The sequence below is a fragment of the Battus philenor genome, unplaced genomic scaffold (genome assembly GCF_028537555.1).
Source record: "Battus philenor isolate CCGP_79_NKW_IND1 unplaced genomic scaffold, ilBatPhil1.0.hap1 SCAF_14, whole genome shotgun sequence".
NCBI lineage: Eukaryota > Metazoa > Arthropoda > Insecta > Lepidoptera > Papilionidae > Battus > Battus philenor.
The window spans coordinates 9,691,125-9,714,302 of NW_027181676.1; the positions used below are offsets into that span (position 1 = coordinate 9,691,125).

Sequence of the window (23,178 nt, forward strand, 5' to 3'; positions counted from 1 at the left end):
TAGAACATGTAATAAATAATAATATTTATTAATTAGGAATTAGTATATTTTTTTGGAATTTATTGCGATATCTCGTTAGAGCTTAAAATGTAGACTTAAACACAACCTTTGTAACGAAATGAAAAGTTGTTACAAGAATTAATGTACTTAGGGATTACCTTTTGATACGCGAAAACTAAATGTCTGGTCCTTCATACCTTTATGTATGCATTTTATTATTTCCATTGCTTTCATTTATATCTCTGCTTTATAATTAGGAATTAATCATCAACGTAGTTTAATTTGATCATTTATTTTATGTTTGTATGTTATGAAAGAAATATTGCCAAACATATTTTTGAAAGTTAATCGTGTTGTGGTTATGAACGAATATTTTAATTGATTGGAAATGAATTGAATTCTTTACATTCTGTTGCATTTGTATTTAATGCACCAAATAGTTTTTGTGCCTTTCATCTGAATAAAGCATGTAATTATCTGTGGAATATAAATAAAGGTTTTGTTGTATATAAAAAATTGTTACGCTTAATTGGCATGGCAAAGTCATGTTCAAACCCGCTTATATACAAAAAACCTTGCAAATGTTTCTAATCATAATCTAGTTTTTGATACATAGTCATATTATTTTCGGGAAATGATAACACCAGGCATGTTTTGATTTCAAAATATATTATTTATTAGTAAATATTTTCCATTAATTATAGCAATGATTTATTTACGTCATAAAACAACATCAAAAGATCTTAGTTTGATAGAAACTAGATCAAAATTAAGCTCACCTATAACATACATACACATATACATTTCTCAACTTAAAATAAAGGTATGATCTTCATCTGAGAAGAACCTACAACAATCTCATTCAGGTTTCTTTGTTTTCCATGTAATCGTACAACTTTGACAAATGTGCTTCTTGTGGCAAATCATCTACAAGTTAGGTTATAACTTCAAAATCTTTTACATTATACTACAATTTTATTAAAGTGTTTGTTTAATAAACTTTTTAAATTCATAAATATTCACGTAAAACAATATACCTTGTTGATGTTCGTGATAAGCTTAATTATATTATATACCAGACATAATTAAAAAATAAAACCTCATTACAAAATACGGATGTTTTATTTTTAAATTATATGTGTCATAATAACATTTCATTGTAACAGTTTTCCTTATCTAATAGTTCGTTATATCTTATTGCTTTTAGAACGAACAGCGTATAAAAATAAATAACTAGTATTAAATTTTATTTAAACTATATTTGAAATCTCCTTCCACAGTACGCTCTTATTTATAATTCGTTTTTATTATAATCTGTATAGGCTTCAAATTATTTATTGAATATTTCAAATTGAAAACCTTATTTTCGTTCTACAATATAATAGTTCTTAAAATTATTTAGGGTTTACTATGGTTAACTGGTAAAGATTGCCTTCGTCATTAAGTTGGTTGTTATACTTTGTATAAATAAAGTGTATAAATAAACATAATAACGCGTCATATTAGCAAATCGGCAGGCGCATAATTTTAAGCGGTTTAAATTTCATACACACTCTCAGGCAGAGTTTTAAAATAAGCGATTACGTTCCCAGTCTCAATGTGTATATAAATAAAGGTCATACAATTTCACATGTGAAATTGACATTTTTGTATTCGTCTACCGCCTTTATATTTATACTACAGTCAATTATTTATGTTTTTTGTTTGTGCATATTGTTTAATTTAAGAAAATAAATTTGTTGCCAGATTTTTTCCAATGAAATATTACTGAGCTCTTAAAACGTGTAAATAAAAAAAATGTAGATTTTCGTTATACTACGGTCTTTTGATTTCGAAATTTTTTTCCGAAAAATGTTTTTTTTTTAATTTTAGTACTAAAACAATCTAGCACACTATGAAAAAAAAACAATTCCTGCGCTGTTACAATTAATTGCCTTTTTATGATATATTTATTATTGTATTTATGTCGTAATTTGTCATCGTCGTCGTTGTTCCAGTTGTCTACTGCAAGGCATAGGTTTCCCCCAAAGACATATAAAGGGGATATAACATCACCGCCACGCTTGGCAGGCGGGTTGACGATCGCAGTGTGGTATTATACGCAGAGGACGTCTTTGGGAACTTATTTGTTAGCAGTGGAAATCCTATGTAATTATTGCACAAAGTGTGAATTACATAAGATTATATCCTGGGAATCGAACCCACAACCTATGATCCCAATTCTCAATCCTCACCATAGCCTACCACTGATACTGGTACTTGCATATAATAGTTAACCTGCGATCATTGTGTAAACAACGAGGTGTAAGTGGAAATAATATTGATATTAAAGTTTTCACGAGCAACAGTGCTAAATTAACTGACAAGGTAATAATTAACAAATCAAAGCCAAGACAAGTAGTTGAAGTCAATTCCCACAGAAATTTCATCATCGTCAATCCAACTCGGTTTAATAAGTAATTGTTGCGCTGTGGGCCGTCCCAGAGCAGAGGCAGGCAGGTCCAGTGAGATATGCTGCGTCTCATTTCTCATCCCATCCCTTACCTGCGCCACCGGCGTGCGGTCTCTGAGGGAAACCTCGCACCGACCCTCCATTATCATTAACCGCGACCTCTATTCCGCAGCTGCGCCTTTATGTTTACCCTTAAAATTTTTCTCAAAAAATATCAGTCATGTTGCAAAATAAAAATAAATAAAGATGCATATTTAGAATTTTTATATTTCAAAAAAGGATGCGTAAAAGTGGCGCCATCTGCGTCAGTCGCGTTGTCCCGCTCGTGAGACGAGGGCGTGTCCCCAGGGCGCCTCCCACAGTCCGCGGGGACGGACGGGGGCGCTGCGAAGCCTTAGCACTCGGCGGTTCGCTCCCGCGACGCTTGTTAGTGTGCCGCAAATTCACAGCGGGATCGCCCGCACAACCGGGACCGCTATCCCAGCACGAACACACGAAAACATAGAGTCGTCTGTCGGCTAACTGTAAAATATTACTCGAAAGCTATTCCAACATCTCTTTACATTACTTAATATCTATTTCCTTACTTGTATAATTTTATTTAAGTGATAAGTTTAGTTTTTGTGTATTCAGAATATGAATCGGACATTGTTTTAGTTACGTCTTTAAGATATAAAAATATTTAAAGAAAGAATTAGCATTCTAAATTTGAAAGTGCGTGTAGATATTTTGAAAAAGAAATTTGGTGAGCGCGGTATTTTTCCGTGCTTCGTAAGTCTCCGGGGGTGTTCGCGCGCTCTCGGGCGCTTATTTCGGGGCGCCGTTCGTAGTTCGCGATTCGGTCGGACGAGTTGAACGCGGCGGGCGGGTACACGGGCTCGCCGTGGCCGCCGCTGGAGCTCGACCCCGTGGGATGGGGACGGAAACTATACCCGACGGGAGCGCCGAGGTCTTCAGGTGAGCTAAACATAAGACCGAATCCCGAACATCGACCTATAACTTTTTAACGGTTTCAAAACTTCGTCACCATGTCAGAGTTATAAAACATTTTTAGAAACTAAAGTTTAACAAGAACCGGCCAAGCTAACTTGGCAAAAGTTGATTTATATAGAACTAGACAAAACTTTGGTAATCGTTAAAATTATTCATCATTTTAACAATAAGTTTAGTGTAAGTTATTATCAAAAATGAAGCTGATGATATCAGTTAGAATAATATTAAAAATAAACTATTATCAAACCATTTATATGGTAAATTTATTTTTATTGTAATAACCATATCCTAAATGGTAGAAAAATACCGAGAAGTTTTCATTATTATTATTTGACAATTTTAAGAATTTTTGCATTTGCCATCTATTATTTATAAATATTTTGCACACACATTATTTCATAATCTCAACGACTGTAAAGAATGGCAATTCTCAATTAATGTTACTAAAATTATTAATAATAGAAGAGATATTAATAGAAAAAAAGCATTTTTCTTGTACTTGTTACATTGCTAATCTTTAACTCTAGAATATGTAATAAATATGCTAAAACATTTGTATAATGCTAGGCTTGAGTTCGAAAGTTAAGTTTGAGAGTTTAGAGTAAATCTTTCATTTAAATTATAATAATTCATTGCAATGAGAAAATATCTCGAAACTTCACTACCTAAAAAACTTTTGGAACTCAAAATTATTATTATAGTGATGAAATTATTGACAGTGTCAAAAAAGTAATCTTTTGATATAATAATAAATTAGTAACTTTAAAATCAAATTCTTTAATTCGGAACAGAAAACGAGAAATTTTGAATGGAACATGTTCTTGAATAGAAATGTTTGGACATTAATATTTCATGTGTTAGAATAAAAAAAATGTAATTTTGTTTAATTTTAAATAACATTCTTTAAATCATGTGCAAAACAGAAAGTTTATGATGAGTTTAGAAAAAAGGTTACCAACTCCTGACATCTATGTCTGTCGCCAGGTGGGCTTATGTTCGGGCTGCACCATCAGGAGGCTGCGGGCGGGCTGCACGCTCAGCCCCGCGGCCCTGTCACTTCGCTCAAAGAAGAACCCCTGACTCGCGCTTGGATGACGCCTGGCTCTTTAGTTGACAACACCAAGTGAGTTTATGATTTATCCGTACATTTTATACACAATAGTTACTTTTTTATCCGTCAGACCCATGAAGTTATTAAGGACGAAAGATGAGTTGGTTTGGCTATTTTTATAATTAATATCAACATTTCGCATTTGTTACAAAAAATCGAAAGCATATTTGTTTTGAAAATGAATTTAACGACTTACTATACTTTTTTTGTTACATTTTAACTTAAAGTATTTCATAAAATTTATTACGATCTAACATTAATATGTATGGTTAGATTTTGGAATTTTTCTCCGTAACATGTTATAAAAATGTTTCTTTATTACTATAAGATATGAAGAAGATTTACTGCCTAATAAGTTAATATCCGTCTATATATGCCATGATTGACGCCTATAATATGATACATGTACATAAATTGTTTGGTAAAATAAACATCGTCGTAAAACTGTGCTCTCTAAGTCTGGTATTATTGGATCTATTACCGACCGAAAAGAGCAGCGCACTAAACGGATTACTGGCGACAAATTATATAAAGTTTCACCGACCCAGCAAACCGAAAAGAATAGATGCTTGGTGCTTAATAACTAAACTAAATAACTCCATGAGATTAAATAACTCTACGAGATTAGAGCTCTATCAAACGGGGGAGCCGTGTTTGATGTGAATCTCGTTTCTCATATTTTGTGGCAAATAATCAAATATGTATAGAAATATATTAATGCATTTTTTAAAGGAATTAATTTTAAATATAAGTAAAAAGTGGAAGATAATTTTAAATACCACATTTAATGTGCTCAATGAAATACATTTTACATTTAGGAATGTACTTTATTGAAAATTTTAAAAAATTCGTTCATATATATGTAATAGTAAAATACGAGTATTGTACTTTGTTAAAACACTCATAGATATTAATCATGTACTATTAGCTAATAAAGAATTGAAACGTTTTTCAGACGATCACAGTATTTATTACCTTATCGTTTTAATAATGAAATAGGAGTACTTCCAAAAAATATCTTTCTCCTGTGGCCCCAGGAGCATGATATTGTTTATATTTTCATTGTAAAGGTACACGATATATTTACATCCTTAAATGCCTTTTTTGTGTTGATTGACATTAATATTTGACACCTAGCGTCAAGTGTTAATTCGCTATATGCTTTATATGCAGAAAGGGCAGTGTTGTCTTATTTCCTTTAAAGACCTAATTTTGTTTTCCTTATAATATTGTTTTTCGAGAAAATAAAATAAAAAAGTATTAAGTAGTCGATTTAGCCCACCAGTTCTCCGTGTATTGCGGCTAGCTAGCCTGGTGGGCTACACTTCTGATGATCTAAATATAAATTAATAATATTTGAATAATAAAAATTAAAAGTTTAAAAAAGCGCTGAACAATTCTAATTTACAATGTCCTTGGTACACTTTACACACACGTTTTACACCTGTACAAGGTTTAAATCTAATCGCCGAAAGTTACAACATAAAGTCGACCTGTCGATAGCACAATGGCTTCATTATACAGCCCAGGATGTCCAATCAGAGCGGGTTTGGAGCCGATAATGAAGCGAAACCGTAACAAGTGTATTCATAAGCGTTAAGGGCGTGATAAATCATTGCGTGCTGGGGGACGGCAGAGCTCCCGTGTTCATAAACGTTACTGGGATATTAAATTTATTTGCACTCTTTCAGCTCTTTTTAGTTCCATGATTATGTGTTTTTTAATGAGAAAAAAAATTGAAATGTTTCTTTTAAATGATATGTGAGATTTAAAACATCAATTGGTTTTTTTTTCGGAGGTACATTATTGTACATACATACTTTTCAAGTTTTAAATGTATATATTTTGTAATGAACACTTTTCTCAGTTAAATATGTCTTATAAGTTATGTTATATTCGATTGGCGGTAGACGTTATCAGATTTGGCCAGGGCATGCAGATCCGAAATTTATAAGTTCATCATCACTATTTCAGTCGTAGGATATGTATTGTTGAATATAGGCCTCCCTGTAAATTTTCAACAGGACCGATTGGTAGCGGGCTGCGTCCAGTGTCCTCTGACGACCGTAACTAAGTCGTCTGTCCACCTTATGGGTGAACGTATCTTGCGCTCCCAGATTCGTAGTCTTCACTCCAGAATCCTAAGGCCTTACCGGCTGATCTGTTCTGTAAGCTATTTACGAGCTATCAAAAAAAAGGCGTTTCAACCTGGTGTCGTTGGTCTTTCGTTATGACTTATCTATGACGCCACTCTTTGTCAAACTTCACGTGTTTCGATAATTGTACAGAGAAAGGATCTCTTAGAATCGCTAATGATTATTACTGCCTTGTACCTCACGGTTATACATTATGTGAAGTAACTATCTAACGGTTTTAATAATTTTTTTGAGAACCACACGAAATTTTCTACAATATGTTAAGTGTATATTATACTTTGAGATTTCTGTGATACTGATTAGTAATAACTAACAGTAAAAATTAATTAAGCATTTTTAAAAAGAAAAAAAAGTAATTAAATTTCCGTACAGGAATACACTTAGCTACATCTCATCGCAATATCCTAGCAAGTATTTGTCAAACCCAATCGATGTTTGTTTATGCAATAGACCGCTATTCGTAAATCTAAATACAAACGAAAATAACATTTACTGCACTTGTAATAGAGTTAAAATTATGTCAGATAAAAATTAAAACGAGTGCATTGTGTTTGTTGTTAGCCCTTCCAACATCTGTTACGTTTTCGTTCACCGCAGTTTGTTCCTTAAACTGTTTATTCAATTACGGACTGGCTGTTTATTTAAGAATATGCTATGTATTACTTTAGATCTGTTGATTTTCATATAAAATATTTATGTAGAAAAAAGAATATGTTTTATTATTTTACAGTCGTTTAGTTTTTGTTTTCGATGTTTTGTATAAAATATTTAATTATTATAAATAAAATGATAAATTCAACGCACCCTGTTTAATTTAATATAATATTCACAGAATATTCACAGTATTTATTTATTCGAAAACGTGTTATGTGTACAAAAATTGTTTTGACGTTAGTGATATATGTTAATAGGTAGTAAAGAAGCCTATTATTTACGCGACCCATTAGCCGGAGTACTAGAATATACGCATTACAGTTAGCATTTAGAAATAAGTATCTAGTTGGTGGTCTAGTTTAATATACCTACTATACTAAGATCTATAGATGCGTCGTGTTTTTAATATAGCAGTAAACATATATAACAACGATTTGCAAAATCGGAATTAATTACTGATATAAGATGTCTGCATTATAATTACTAAATTTCAGAATTAAATAATAATCGAACGTTTTGTTCATTTAATATGATAATAATATTTAAGATAATTTTTACTGTCGTTTGTAATAAAACCACTCTACAAAGTTACTGACGACTCTTAAGTTATCTTGGCCACATTGCTTGCAGATAACCAAATAAGTTTGACCACTACTGGTTGTAGGAAAAACAGACATTTAAAGACCACTTGGACGATCACCTACCCGGTGGTCTCGTCAAGTCAAGCTAATAACTAGATTTTACCAGTGCCCTATCACTACTGCGCTGATAAAAGCAAAGTATATCTGTTAAGGCGTTTCATGACGAACACGACTTTCAGTTATGAAGAAACGATTAATAAGAAGTTTTTCATCATATTAGCTATTGGAACGTTAACTTCTGGACATAGGCCTTTCCCTTAGAATGTCAATAGGGCCTTATAGCCGTAAAGTGTAACGCAAGCTTGTAAGGTCGCGTTTCTACCTTGTGGGCGGACGAAGAAGTTTATAACAAAACGAAATTGCACGTAAAACTTTTAAAGAATCATGCAGTGGTAAGTGTAAGTTTACTCATTATGATTGGTATAGAAGAATAGTTGTTTTATTTAATATGTAATGTTTTATCTCAAGTAAAAGAGGCACTCTTGTACGTCTTTCGCTTTTATTAAAACAACATGATAATACAATTGGATCACAAAAGTGATGAGTTCATTATGTTGCTTTCTTAATTAAAGAAAACATTCGACAAATCGAAATATTTCGAAATGACAAATGCCCGCAAATGGCCGTCCTTCCCCGTTGACAGGCGCATTTATAAAGTCGGCTTTAAATCACCGACGCACCGCGCCCTAGACTTATTAGATACAATGTTTGTGGGATTACGTCCACTCGACATCGGTAATGATACGCATTCGTTATGTTTATACTTTTTATTAATTAAAAACACAGAAAATATACTACGTGATCCTTTATTTATATGTTATATTAGTTAATTTGTCTTGCAGAAATTAAAAAGACGAATTGTGTTATTGACGATCTGGTTCTTAAATTTAACTGTGTGAGGTTTTAAGGCATCATAGTTACTGAAATATCAGAAATAATAAGAAGAACCATCTTATGTTCTAACATTAAAATGTCTTTTTTGTTTAAAAAAATGGTGTTTATTATTATGACTAATATTAAAATTGAAAACGATTCTTTTTTAGAGTTAATTCGTCCGCGGCAGATACTTAAAATGTTATTTTATTAAATGCATTTAACAAAATATAAGCTAATATAAAAATTGTTTTGAATACCACGTTAATAATGATGTATCAATATTTAGAAATAAAAGAAATAGCAAGTAGTTGGTAGGCGAAGTTGAGAACGAAAGCGAGTTAGGGATAGCAAACAAGCTTCACAGTTATTGTACCTCGAACACATTTGGATGTGAAGATGTTTACAGAATAAAGAAAAAAATAAATCACAAAAGGGATTGACAAATCTACCGTGATCTGTAAGCGAAAAAAGCGCTACAACCTAATCGCGAGCGCGCTGCCAAAACTGGTAGCGATAAATAAAACAATGGAGCGTCGCGCGCGAGAGTATAAAATGGCAATCGCGAAACCAATTTGTTTACGCAAATTCTGCAGCGGGAAGAGATGAATGGGCGACCATAGCGTAATACGCTCCTGGCGGGTAATGCTGTGTTGGTAGTGCTGTTGACTGTCGCAATCATTCATGTCGATGTCTTTTAGTTACTCTACCAAATCTAAATATTTTAAAAAACTAACTCAACGTAGAAAAAGATTTCATTAAATTTTACTTAGTAAAATTATTAAAACTTAGAGACGTTGATAAGCACCCCACCTAACCAACGACATAATTAAGTTGGGGGGAATTTGTTGGATGCGGATAGCACAAGGCGACTAGTGCCCTTGTGGACGATCATTGCCAAAGGCCTATACCTTGCAGTCGGCATCTGTCTACTGCTGTGATGATAATGATGAATACGAAACTTCTTCACTATTGTCTTCTATATTGGTTAAAGATCGAAAAGCTTTAGGGCTAAATATATACCTGAATCGTCTGCAAAAATATTTACAATTTTGACAACTATCTCCAACCAACTTCTATAAAGCGATCACTCTGAAATGTTTATATTAATTTTTTTTTTCTATTGGAATGTGACAGGCTAATAATTTTAGGTAGTACAAAGTGTGCAGGGACGGATAGTAAACGATAATTACTTCAATGTAGTAATCCGAATTTTGAAAACGCTTTTTCTTACTATATTATCATAACGCTATTTATTAATCATAATACCATTCATTTTTATATAGAGTGAACAAATTAGTAATTATCGATTGACAGCAATGAAGCTAAACATTCGTCTCTTTAAATATTTGCACCTATAAGCAATGATCCTTTTTAGTGGTATATATGTCTACAGAACTTGAAACTAAGAATAGTTTCCCGATTGATGATTCGTTGACAAATTTATTAGGCGATTACTGAATACCTTTTAAATTTTGTAGTTCAAAATTAAGATTTAACGCGAAGTAATAAGAGCGTCGTTGTAAATATGTAAGAGCACGTTGTGCCATATGTCGATATCGAAGCGGGTGGCACTATTTGAGTGTCATCACTCTATTTTGTATAATCGATACTTCGGCTATTAAGATTTATTGTTTCACAAAATAAACGAGTTCAATTCAATAGTTTTAATTTTGTAAGACTATGTTTTTAACTGTCTAGTTTTTTATACGAGTGATTGGTTATAATTTACTCCAAAATCTTTAAAGGGATGTGTAATTCATTTGCTGACAATGTATATATGGCACACTTTATCCTAAAGAAGTTTCAGAAACAAAATATAACGTAATAATAATATAGTATGAACAGGCAGCTTTAAAATTCGATTTACGACATATTAAAATCAAATATTTTTTACCATCTGTTTCTGCTGATTTTGTGCTGCTAAAAGTTAATGATCTATTGCATTAAAATAGAAAAATAAATAATGTAACATGTTTCAAAGTGATAACTTTATACAGGTGATTGGAAGTAGAAAGTCCTTAATACTAATGATCTTAACTTTTACAGATTCACCTATGAAATTTAAAGAGCTAACGAGGTCTAGTCATAAAAAAGTTATTTATTTTTGGTCAATGTAGCTAATTTTCACTTTGCAGTATAGTGCGTCTAAAACATGACTTGCAAAACTGATAATAAGTATTTCTAAAGATTTAGATGTCACATAACGGTCAGTAGCAAAAAGGGAAGCCTTTTATCAACTCTCGTTCGAAACCGACCATCGTAAATCAATTTTAAAAGTAACATGATCTATTCCATTGTTTTCGAGTTCAATGCGGACAGTTTACCGGGAGCCACATTATATTTCTGGTGGCGGAGACGCCGTTTCTATTGACAAACAGCGGCTCAATATAAAGGAGCCGTGAAAGGAATTTAAAATTTATGACTACGCTTGTGACACCGGAGATTTTTTTTCTAGTTTTGAACGTAACCAATACCAAGTTTGTGGTTTACGTACATTTTTATTTGTATAGAGATTATAATTGTTAATGATAGTGAAAAAGTTTTTGGGTATTAGCGAAAAACTTGTGGATGAAATAAACGCACTATAAATGTTTATTGTTTTATTGTGTAAACTTAATATTATTTTGTGCGCATGTTGAATTGTGTAATAAATTTCAAAACGAAAATAAGAATAACAACATGAAAATGTACATGAATATTATAACATAGAAGTTTATTAAATGTGTAAACAATGAATAATTATAATCTATCGCACTTACTTGCAAAGTGTTACTGCATTTTGTTTAATGTATAATATATTTATTGATACAATGGGTTGTCGTCTATGTCCTGACTCATACCGATAATTCTGGAACTATAAGGCTTAGATATTTGAAATTCAGAAATATTCCTTTCGCCGAGTAGAGGTCAGCTTTACGGAAAATACTTTTCGGAATTCCACTCGAAAGTGGGTCGAAGGGTTATTTATTTAGTTCGCTTAATTAAGAGACATCTAATAATAAAAAGAGGTAAATATTTATTGTTAATGTAAAGTAATTATTTTTTATCGATTAACAGTAGCGTGGGTGTTGGACGGGCGCACTTCGAAAAGCAACCACCCAGCAACTTGCGCAAAAGTAACTTCTTCCACTTCGTGGTCGCTTTGTACGATCGTGCTGGACAACCCGTCGAGATTGAGCGCACTGCCTTCATCGGATTTATTGAAAAGGATCAAGTAAGTTCTTTTTAAGTTGCATAAATAGATAGATAAACATATATTTTACACCACAATTATACATATAAAACAATAACAAGAAATCAAATCAAGATCAAAAATTTTTTCTAAAACAGAACATGTCAAAATGACTAATAATTAATTAAAATATGTCTATAGGTAAAATTGATGTCTATCTTAGTTTCTTTCTTGTTTTTTTTATGAAATAATACATATAAGCTATCCGATTCCCGATCACCTGACTTAGTTAAAAATTCCTTTATTTACTGAAGTTTATGAGTATGTTTTATTATATTATATATATTGCGATTTGAGTATTAAAGTTAGTGTGATTGTTTTTTTATAAAATTTTAAATAGGATATGATAAATAATTTTATTGTGTACTTAACTATCTCAGTGTACACGTTGACTATACGTACCTTGTCTTTCCTTTGTTTCCATACTATGGTTGTATGTAAGCAATTGTTTCTGTGATAAGATCGCCCATTGTACTTTTTTTATTTTATTAACTCTATGGTTTTCGTTTTGATATAACGCGTTCAATAAACAGCATTAAATTAGATTAAATTAAAAATCTTTCATACCGCTTCTGATATAGGTTTTTGGTTTTTATTCAGCCTTCTCATGAGTATTTAGGAAGGCCAATTTAGATCAGCTGGACCAGACTGGATTTACCTAGAGATACTAGGACCCCTAGACCCCTGAACCCCCAGACTACAATTTATAAGGTTATTAAAAACTAGAAATAATTATTTCGTTGTATGACATTGTTTAATCTTATCCTTTTTACGATACATTCCTGAACTATTATAGCATACATAACAGAATAAGACATACTTAGATGAAAAAAAATAATCCTCGGTAAAATTGTTAAGGCCGTCTGAAAACGCTGGAGGCAGGCCGCTTCCAACCTATCCTATTGAAAATCTGTAAGAGAGCAGCCCAGCTGATAATGTCTTGCAATTGAAATAATGGTGAAGATTATGATTTGAGTTAATAAATTAATGAATCATCTTTGCCGCTTAGCTCACCTTTAAATTTGTTAATATGAACATGACTTTCTGATATACTGTTTTGAGTAAAGAGATGATTCACCTTAAGGCAGACAAAAATTAAACTTAATATTTAATTATTATTTTTTGCCGTCTGTTTAAACAAACGACATTAAGATTCGCTTATCAATAAATCCTTTAAACATCGATGCTATCGTGAATCAAGCATGTCCATCAATCAGGCTCGGACCGACACGATGTCTATTGTGTATACGATGAAGATTTACATAATTTGATTCGCCATGCCGGTGGTATACGATAATTTGAGACTTAAAACTATAAAATCAAAGGATAAAGTATTTTGTTCGAAGATTAATAACTGCTCTTACAAGCTTTCGTAGTTCAACAACAGTAAAAAAAGAATATAAAAATTATAAACTTCGTTTGTGTCATTAGAAAAATGTCAAATAAAGAGGTCATAACAAATTTAGACGGGCATTTTTGTGATCATTTCTACTATCTACTATATTACTGTAGTTGACTTATTCATTCCCAAACTTTAAATAAAGCTTTTAAAAATCAAATACTGTAAATGTATTTCTGAGATATATACACTGTGATAATTCAGAGATATTACACGTAAGTCTACGTAAATATTTTCTCCCACAAATGTGTGTCAAATTAAATGTAGCCTACAGAAAGGTATAAACTTAATTTATTTCTAGTTAGATTAGGTACTTCGCCATTATGCTTATATTTGAAACTATTCATATTTATTAGGATGTACGTACGTCGAGTATGTGTTGTTGTAATTTAAAAAAAAACTTTTCGCTTAGTCTCAGTGTTATAATAATTTTACAGTTTTCTATAAATATGTTTATTATGTAATTGTAATTCTTTAACTAGCCTTAAAAGGTGTAAACTAAAGAAATAACCATTGGAGTAAAATAAACAATCATGACTGAAAAAACTATAATTAATAAACTACAACAATTATAATGTTTTGTTTTTAATCAGAATTTTTTATCTTTTTGTCTAGGAAGCCGAAGGACAGAAGACTAATAATGGAATTCAATATAGACTCCAATTGTTATACGCTAATGGTAAGCATTTTATTCTGATTAAACACTTCAATCCTTATTTATAATGCTTAGTAATCAAAACACCGTGCAGTTGTTTCTCGTAAAGTCTCGAAATTTATACATATTTTATATTTACATTATTTATGGTCAACGCTTGTGTTCGTCATGCGTAGAATGCCGGAAAAATCTAATTCGATAGAAAGTAGAATCCGATTGAACTCCTCCTAAAAAGTATCCGTCAACTTAAAACATTGAGGATTCCTAACACACACTGATCTCAGAAGAACCTGCAATAAACTCAAACGGTTTTTTTCTGGTCATTGTAATAACATCCTTAGTAATAGTAGAGTATTTCATTGCCAGGCTTATCCTATAATAGGATTTAATATATTAATATTACATGACAGTGACAATTGGTAACAATTAAGATCAAAAGAAAGTCTTTTGTGTTTAGTTTTTACTGATGTCGATAAAAAATATACTAATATTATTACCAACATTTTTAGGGTTTTCGGATTAAAACTTAATTTTCACTATTATAAATTATATTTCAATCGTTTAAAACTTATTGAGCTCTTACGTTCGAGTGTTTAGCATAGAATACTTAAGAAGCGTAGGCACCGAGACTGCTCAGGAGTTAAACAAACATTGCCTTTACTGCGGCTTCCATTGTCATCTCGGCTTGTCTATTGTCTCGTCGATGTGCCCAGGTATAGCATTAGATAAACACAATATCAAGCAACCTTAATACAAATGGGTAGCAGCTAAGGCAGGTAGCGAATAAATTATTTTAATTTTTGATAACCTTCTTGACGGTTCACTATTTTACAATCACTGACACATCCAATATTTTGCATTTAAAAAAAACCTCTTATAGTTTTGATAAAAGTCATAATTCACACATACATATTAACTGTTTTCATATAAATGTTATTTTAAAAAAATACATTTGATTATAAAATAAATAAATAATATTGGATCTTGCAATCTAGAGTATCACGGTATTTAATTTATAAAAGTTAAAAATTCTGGTCAGCGGCTACAAGTTCGAGTAACTTTTGTTTTTGATTTGTGTTTGCCTAAAATGTTACGTTGTGAAATCAGGTATTCAGTGCAGGGTAGAGGACAATGTATTCGATTGAGGCTTTGTAAACATTTGCAGCCTTAGTAGTTATATCTGTCATGATAAGCAATAGTCAGCGATAGTTGACTCGTAACACATATACATACCTTCCTTTTAAAAAGTTTTCGACCTTTTTTATAATAAAAGTCGATTCTAAAAATAACCAGCACTTATCATCAAGTTACATTATTAATTAAAAATCTATATTAAATTATGTTTAAATGTATCGAAACGTAATAAGAATATTTTAACTGTTTATTATTATTTCTTTGGAGAATAATTGTTACATTTCACTGAATCTGTGTAGTAGAGTGTAACAAAGTAATATCATTCAAATTAAGCTATAGATACCTTCATTTCCCTAGTTGATAATTTCAACAGTAAAATTCTAAATTCTCAAATTTCTATTTAAAATGAAAGTATCCGAAATGTTCACACAATACGTGTATTGCGACTGTTTCATCCAATTACGTACAAAATGAGGCCCGTTAACGCGATGCTTTTTAATTTTCCCGCCGCACCATGTCTATTATTTTAATTCTTGTCGCGTGAAAAGGGAAAAAAGAGGAGAGCATGTGGAGGCAATTTTAGGAGGTTAACAAATTGTGCAGTCTGCCTCTACACTGCTACGGCGTGCTACGCTCGTAGTCAGCGCGCTACGATCTTTATTGCTACTATGTGTAAACCTTTCTGCTTGAAGCCGTTACAGAAGTAAAATATTTATGCTTTAAAATATAAGCGGGATGCTTTAGTACGATGTGTTTAAAAATTTTTATCGTTTCTTAAATAATATTATGCTACTACCATTATGCACATATATATTAACCATATATTATTCGATTTATAAACTTTTTAAGTTTATTTATTTTCAGTTGTTTGTTCTTTTTTACTGAAAGTCGTGTCTTTATTGAACCGCCTTGATTCTTAGCTTCCATCAGAGTAGTAGTTATAATGAGGGAGTTATTGATTTGACTTGATCCGATCAGCGGGCACGTAATCCCTCTCGTGGTCTTCTACCATCTACTCTCCCTACAACCAGTTTGTCAAAGTTATCTGCGAGAAATGTGGGCTAAAGGACTTAGAATTTTTTGGCAGCATGTCATGGAGAGCCCCGACTTAATCTTGAACTGGTCAAGATTGGATTTATTGGTCCGTCTTGCAGTCCGTGGTTTGCGAAACATTTTTCTCTGAGAACACATTTCAAGAGCCTTAATTAACGTATAAGTGTAAAAATCTATTACATAGAACATTAAAACACCACACTTTAAACAATTAATAAATTATTTTATAAAAATAATTTTCTGGAATTTTTATTATTAACTTAATACCATAACGATTTCTTTTGTAGGTATCCGACAAGAGCAAGACATCTTCGTGCGTCTCATTGACTCCGTCACAAAACAGGTAAAGGGTTCCGTAAAATATCTTCTAGCTACTAATTATATCAGGAGACTATAATCTTTAAATTGATACATTTACCATACAACTTGTATTAACTACAGGACTTTGTTATTAAAATTTTTGCGATATAATTTTGCAGCATAACAATCAAAAATTAACATACAATTAATCAAATCTAAACTGAATTAAATCGCTGAGAGTTGCTGCTTCTCTATTTTTTAAAATAAAGGTTATTTACCGATATTAATAAAATGCATTACTTCAAGGGTTCTTATGAAGACAAACCGAAATAATTGCGAGAAAAAAAAACTGAAAATATGCTATTCCATTATTAATGCTTTTCCATTTATGTTAGAATATAATCGAAAAATATCACGTAAAATAATTTTACAAATTTGCTGAGCAATTTTTAATGCTTTACCATTACTTATTCACAGCATTAAAACATTCCAAATATTTGTTTTTGTAATTAACTGTTGTTTATAGTTAAGATACAAAATCATTAAACTAAATGATCTATTTAAAGTACCTCATGTAAATTGTGTTTATTTTTAAATGAGTTGCAAATTCTACTATTGTTAATTGGAACTCTATCGAATTAGATAGCATTTAATAAATAAAAGGTGGAGCCAGTACTCGTCGCAATTTTCCGATGCGATTAATTTTTATTTGAAACCAATGCTTAGTACGTCCGGCTAAGTCGGTGCACCGGTACATGTTACTAGTAAGTGGGCAGTGCTGGGTCCCCTGGTCGTGGGTGATGCACGTGGCGATCACGCTTCGGTCACGTGGCGGGTGGCAGATTTTCATCGCCGCCGCCCGATTAGACCCTAATCCGCACGCCCTCCATCGTTCGAATTGGCTTGCGTTCGAGAACAATCATTAACATTATCTCGTGTTGCAATTTTATTTCACTAAACTTTTGTAATTTCGCCGGTTTCGAATCGGGTGCGAACGGGTGTCGAATTCACCTTTTGTGACTAAATCGCCGCGTCACAAATGTTTAGATTTTGATTGGCAGAAGAAGGGTTGAAAAACGACCTGAACGATGATTGTGTATTCATCTATCAATCGATAAGATAACTAATGACGTTGCTATGTAATATTTCAATTTAGATTTTAAGATGTTTTTTTTTTAAAATACATACTCCAATAACTGATAAGCAGTATTATATAAAAGACATTTCATTCGTCTACTTGTCTCGTGAAAATCTGCATGATGCTAATCCCAGACATGTTTATGATCTATATAATTTTTAATCTCCTGAATAATTTATGGTCATAATAGGTCTTTAGTTCTTTACGATTCGGTGGTCAATAACTCAAAATGCGGGCAAAGACATGTCCTATAGTTTACGTGTTGAGAAACCAAAATTTAACAAGAGAACGAGCTTTTGATTATAAAGTATTTACTAAACTAAGTATAGGGATGTTTGAACAAAGCATACAAAGGCTGCCTGGCCGAAGACGGCGCAATTATCACGCTCGCTTTTATTACATAAATAACAATTTTAGCACATGAAGCCATCATGAAACTTCACCGTGTGCCCCACATATATAATTTCAACACGTCCCGAGCTCTTAGTGTTGTGTAACAAGAGGCCAATTACGAAAGATTTATGCCGTGAACATAATTAACTCGGGCCGAACGTTGTTAACTAAGAATTACGGAATTGCGTACGTTTGTACGGGGTAGGTGCAGCGGATTCGCGGCGTACGTCTTATACTTATCGTTACACTGCTCACAGGCGTAGTGAGTTATATCGTTGTAATTTTGTGTGGATTTTCTTATAAGATCAAACCTTTAATTACTTACGTTATTGAACAAGTATAATTTTATTATTGATATTTTTGGGTATTGATGAAGCGTGTATCTAAGCATGTATGCAAATAGTTCATAACTATTTGCATACATGCAAATAGTTATGAACACTAGTTTTTTATCCATTATTTTGTACCTTACGAATACTTTTAACCATGTATTAATATGATTACGGTTTATTTAAAAAAATAACGTTATGATAAGTATTTTTACATAATATTTAATCATCATCATCACCATAATTTCTGTCGTAAGACGTCTAGTGCTGGACATTGGCTTCCTCCATAAACTTACTATTGGTGCAGTGCAAAGCGATATGCATTCATTGTTTTTTAACGACCTTTACAAGGTATAATAAGGTCGTCAAACCACATTATGGGGCGACTCCAGAACTTTAAGACGGCTACATATTGTATGTGATATGTTGCCTATGCAATGCCACTTCAAATAGTCAATCAACTGGGCTATGTTGGTAACTTTCCTTAGTCTTCGGATGTCCCATTCTAGATACAACCTCGTAGAGTAACCCGGAACATAGCCCTCTCTTATTATAATACAACGTACTAAATCATCTTTTCATTCATTTGGAATATACTTTATTATATTATATTTACAGAACACAACATGGTTGAGTATTTATTAAATGAAGCTGTAAACGATGAACACTTTTATTGATACCTAATATAGTGTAGACTTGTTTTGTGTTATTTAATTCCCAACAATCGAATTCTATTCCATAGTTAATAAGATTGATTCACTATTTCTTCATCTAATTAAAAATATAGTTTATCAATTACGGTTACTTAGTCGCACCATTTTTAGTTTTATTCTAAGGCAAGAATGTATATTACATCGCTTTGATAGTCGTTCTCTGGATAAATAACAGGAACAAGAGTATTTCTACCCACGTGGACATTTTTGGCATTAAAAAAATATCCAAATATTTAACTTTAAAAAGTATTTCAGTAAAGTTATACTAATTTCAAGTTTCGTACATAAAGAAAAATTATTTAAAATGACAAGGTCAGAATAGAAAGTAATAATAACTTAAAACAAAAAATCAGTTGTGAATTAACAATTAAGTCTGTAAATGAATGCTCTCTTTCCGCCTAACATCGAGATATGTGGCGACGTTTAGTGAAAGCAGTGGGGGCACCAGCACCGACCGGGGCATGACCACGATTACTCTGACGAGGATGCACGAATGAGAAGAAGAGTAACTTCAAACAATCTGTTTTGATAAAATTACTATCAAAAAAGCAATACACTTAAATCATTTCGAGAACATGCGACCAGTGAAGATTGACACGCAAAACAGTCGTTCACTAAAAACTGCGGGAAGATGGCGTCCAGATAATAGAGAGTTGCGGTTAGTTTAATTGTATTAAAACGTTAGGTCAGGGCACACGGCCAATCAACTAATGCTGAGTGGTGCATGCGAGCTGTACACGCAATGTAATCAAGACTGTGACTTTTCTCGTTATATCTATGTTTTCGATACAAAATTTTATTCTGTCAATCAAAATTTGATTATTTAAAAATTAATAACTCGTTATGTTATATCTTTACAATTATAAAAAGTAAATAAACTAAAAAAAGGTACAAAAATAATCTATGTGAGCCGCAGGTTACATAAAATGTTTTATCTAAATTAAATTAACCTAAACTTTATATTTAATTTCAATTATAAAAGCTGGAAAATTTCAAATATATAAATATAAAGTGCTATTTACCTGATCTTACTAAAGCGCGTAACTATTATCCAATAGTAAGTCATAAAGTTGCTATCGTACAATGTCATATCTCATTATATTGGGTAGATTCATTCAAGTGAATTAATACCAACTTGAATAAATGAACTGACAAATAACCTGTACAGTATATAATATTATACTACAGATCGCTAATTCTGGCATATCTAACGATATCTATATGTTGTAATTCTTATTGTCATTGACAAACCAAATCCAAGCTTTTCTTAGTTCACGTTTAATATTATTATTATATTAATCATTATCTTATAAATTTGAATTTACAACACAACAATTTTTATATCCAACAACTTAAAGGCCCAAATTCTAAAGGTACACGATATAAAATAGTTTCTTTATTGTTCACACACTAAATCACAATCATATCAATATCAAAACCATCAATCTGCCCACCCTCTGTTTGAATATAGTCTTAAGATACTGACTCGTGGTACCCGGAATGAGATTCGCGCAAATCCCATACAATCACCGTGCATTTGTAAAGCGAGGCGCGCGCGTCGCACGTGCCTCGGTGATTGTGTTTACTTAACAACGATCAAACAACGTATTAATTTAGAACTTTTTGTTGAGTAAATGAGCTTCGGAAGCAAATGTATACGTAACATCTCATTATTAATTTGTTAGCTTGAAAATTACTAGTTATTTGGTCACAGGCCGAAAAGGCTGTAAAAACTTATGATCACGTTACGGGAAGATATGCAGGTCGTTGGTGGAAATTACTAATTTTAATGTTAAAGCATATATATCAACTCACTACATATAGTATTTTTTTTAACTCCACCCTTATTTCTTCGTTGATATTTATGTAATAAAATAATATGCACTCGGTTACCACTATCTTCGATTTTCTTTACCCGTTTGCATTATTCATCGAACCGAATATATTTTCAAAGAGCCTTTAAATAAAATGCACAACTAATTTTTAGGTCCTCGTAAGGATAGGATAAATTATTTCTTAACCGCATAAGCTTGATGTGTTTGATGGATATACTAGAAGCGCATTTAACAGAAATTTTGGCTAGTTATTTTTCTTGCCATAGTCGATAACGTTAACCATTTTTTCATATTGTAACGTATTAAGTAACTCATGAAACGATTAAAAAATATAACCTAAAAAAAAATATTTCGGCATCGTATATAAAATATAATTAAGGTGTAGCAGAATTTTAAAGTGTCTGTTAAAACGGTAAGAACTTTCAACGATAAAGTTATAAGAATTTGATAAAAAAAATACTTTTAAACATCGAACGAGGTGCAGAAGCAATAACAGTAAAAATATCTACGCAACTCTGGCAAATGTACAGGAGGCGCCTTTGTCGCGGGCGCACCGACGCTACGTAAATCACAGCTCCTCTTGGCTTTTTAATGTCCTCGTTCTTATTTCTCGGCGCCTCTATTGCATTGCCAGTGCAACTTATCAGTGTAAACATAACTTGAATAAGGCACTTTAGCGGTTTATTTAATATCGTAACTTCCTGTGCATAATTAAATTAATTTCCCTTTTTAGTGGTATAGTGTTCGGATTTGTACATATTCTAATGTCTGTTATTTAGCACCAAGTTCCAGATATAATAGTCGTTTGGTCAAATCGTATTTGTATAGGATGTATTTCATTCTGTTTCACTTTTAATTCACTCCATCTGACATAAGATTGCGGAACCGGGATCTGCACGGTATATAAAGGTCATCGAATGATATCTAGAAGTGAATGTCCTACGGCTTAAATAATACTACGGCTTAAGTAAGTAAATTAACTTAGAATTTCTGATCTTCTTTCATTTATGCCGAAAGTTTTTTTTAAACTAAACAGGCCTTATTAAAACTGGCGGCTATTCTAAATATAAGTTGTTTTATAGCCACAAGTTCAAAAATGTTACATAAACAAAAAAAAAATTAAACTGATTTTAAATTTTTTGTTATCACATTTGTCTATTTATAAGCAAGTTAATAAGTTTGTGAATGTTTTAAGTGCATGAAGAGTTGCACACTGTTTACTCGGTGACATAGATGTAGTTTGAAAAGTATGTTACTGTTCAATATCTGAAAAATTAACAAAAGAGAGAAAAATCTCTTCAGTGTATTCAAATTCTAAAGTACAGTTGCGTTGTCGCTCATGTAAATCACGAGGCGACATTGTTTGCAGCGCTCTGCATCTTTGCTCCTTATTTCTGTAAAGAAATTTTTATTTCTCGTTTCTCTATAAATCTAGGACAATGGTAGCATGGTCTTGACACCGCGAATTTATTATCTAATTTTACAATTACCATTAATTTTTAGTTGTTTTAATGTTTACAACATGCTGTAATTTTAACTTGACATTTCATAAATAATACCGATTTTCATTTGTGAAAATATAATTTTAAAAGCTACCAATATCCCATATGTTTAAACTTACGAGAAATCATTACTTTTTTTCTTCCAATATAAAAAGCTATTCCCAATAATTCATTTTCATGATATTTAAATTATACAACATGGACTTTTATACAGTATTATTATTTACCCACTTTTGTTTCATTATTGTTTAAAATTGTATATTTCTAAAAAAATGTCTAATTCTCGTATGTTTACATATTAAACCCTTTTACAGAGAACATCACGAATATTAAAAAAGGTTTGTTGTAAGCAATCTTTTAAAGATAATTGATATAACGTACGAGATCTGTCTGTTTAGATTGTTGACAATTAATTATAGCCACTAGAGTAGTGCATACTAGTAATTATGTTTTTTTTGACTCTCCACTAATTCCCATGAGATTGAATCCCTTGCGGCACAGTGGCAACGCCGCGGATCGTCGGCTCGCCCCGACTCACCCTGGGGGACTTGAGGGAGTCAACTTGAAAAATGTTCACTAGTTCGCTGCGAGATTACTACTCTCACATAACGC

At 32.1% G+C, this 23,178-nt stretch overlaps 1 protein-coding gene across 1 annotated transcript in view; it reads left to right on the forward strand.

Annotated features, from left to right (window-relative positions):
• The first annotated feature begins 3,093 nt into the window (after positions 1-3,093).
• The window catches only part of kn (EBF transcription factor knot), a 74,252-nt gene continuing 54,167 nt past the window's right edge, over positions 3,094-23,178 (forward strand). Inside the window, exons 1-5 of the mRNA XM_068761366.1 lie at positions 3,094-3,409; positions 4,430-4,568; positions 11,941-12,097; positions 14,130-14,193; positions 16,644-16,699. Of these exons, the coding sequence (XP_068617467.1) occupies positions 4,438-4,568; positions 11,941-12,097; positions 14,130-14,193; positions 16,644-16,699 (408 nt within the window). The 5' untranslated portion in view covers positions 3,094-3,409; positions 4,430-4,437. The remainder of the gene's footprint in view (positions 3,410-4,429; positions 4,569-11,940; positions 12,098-14,129; positions 14,194-16,643; positions 16,700-23,178) is intronic.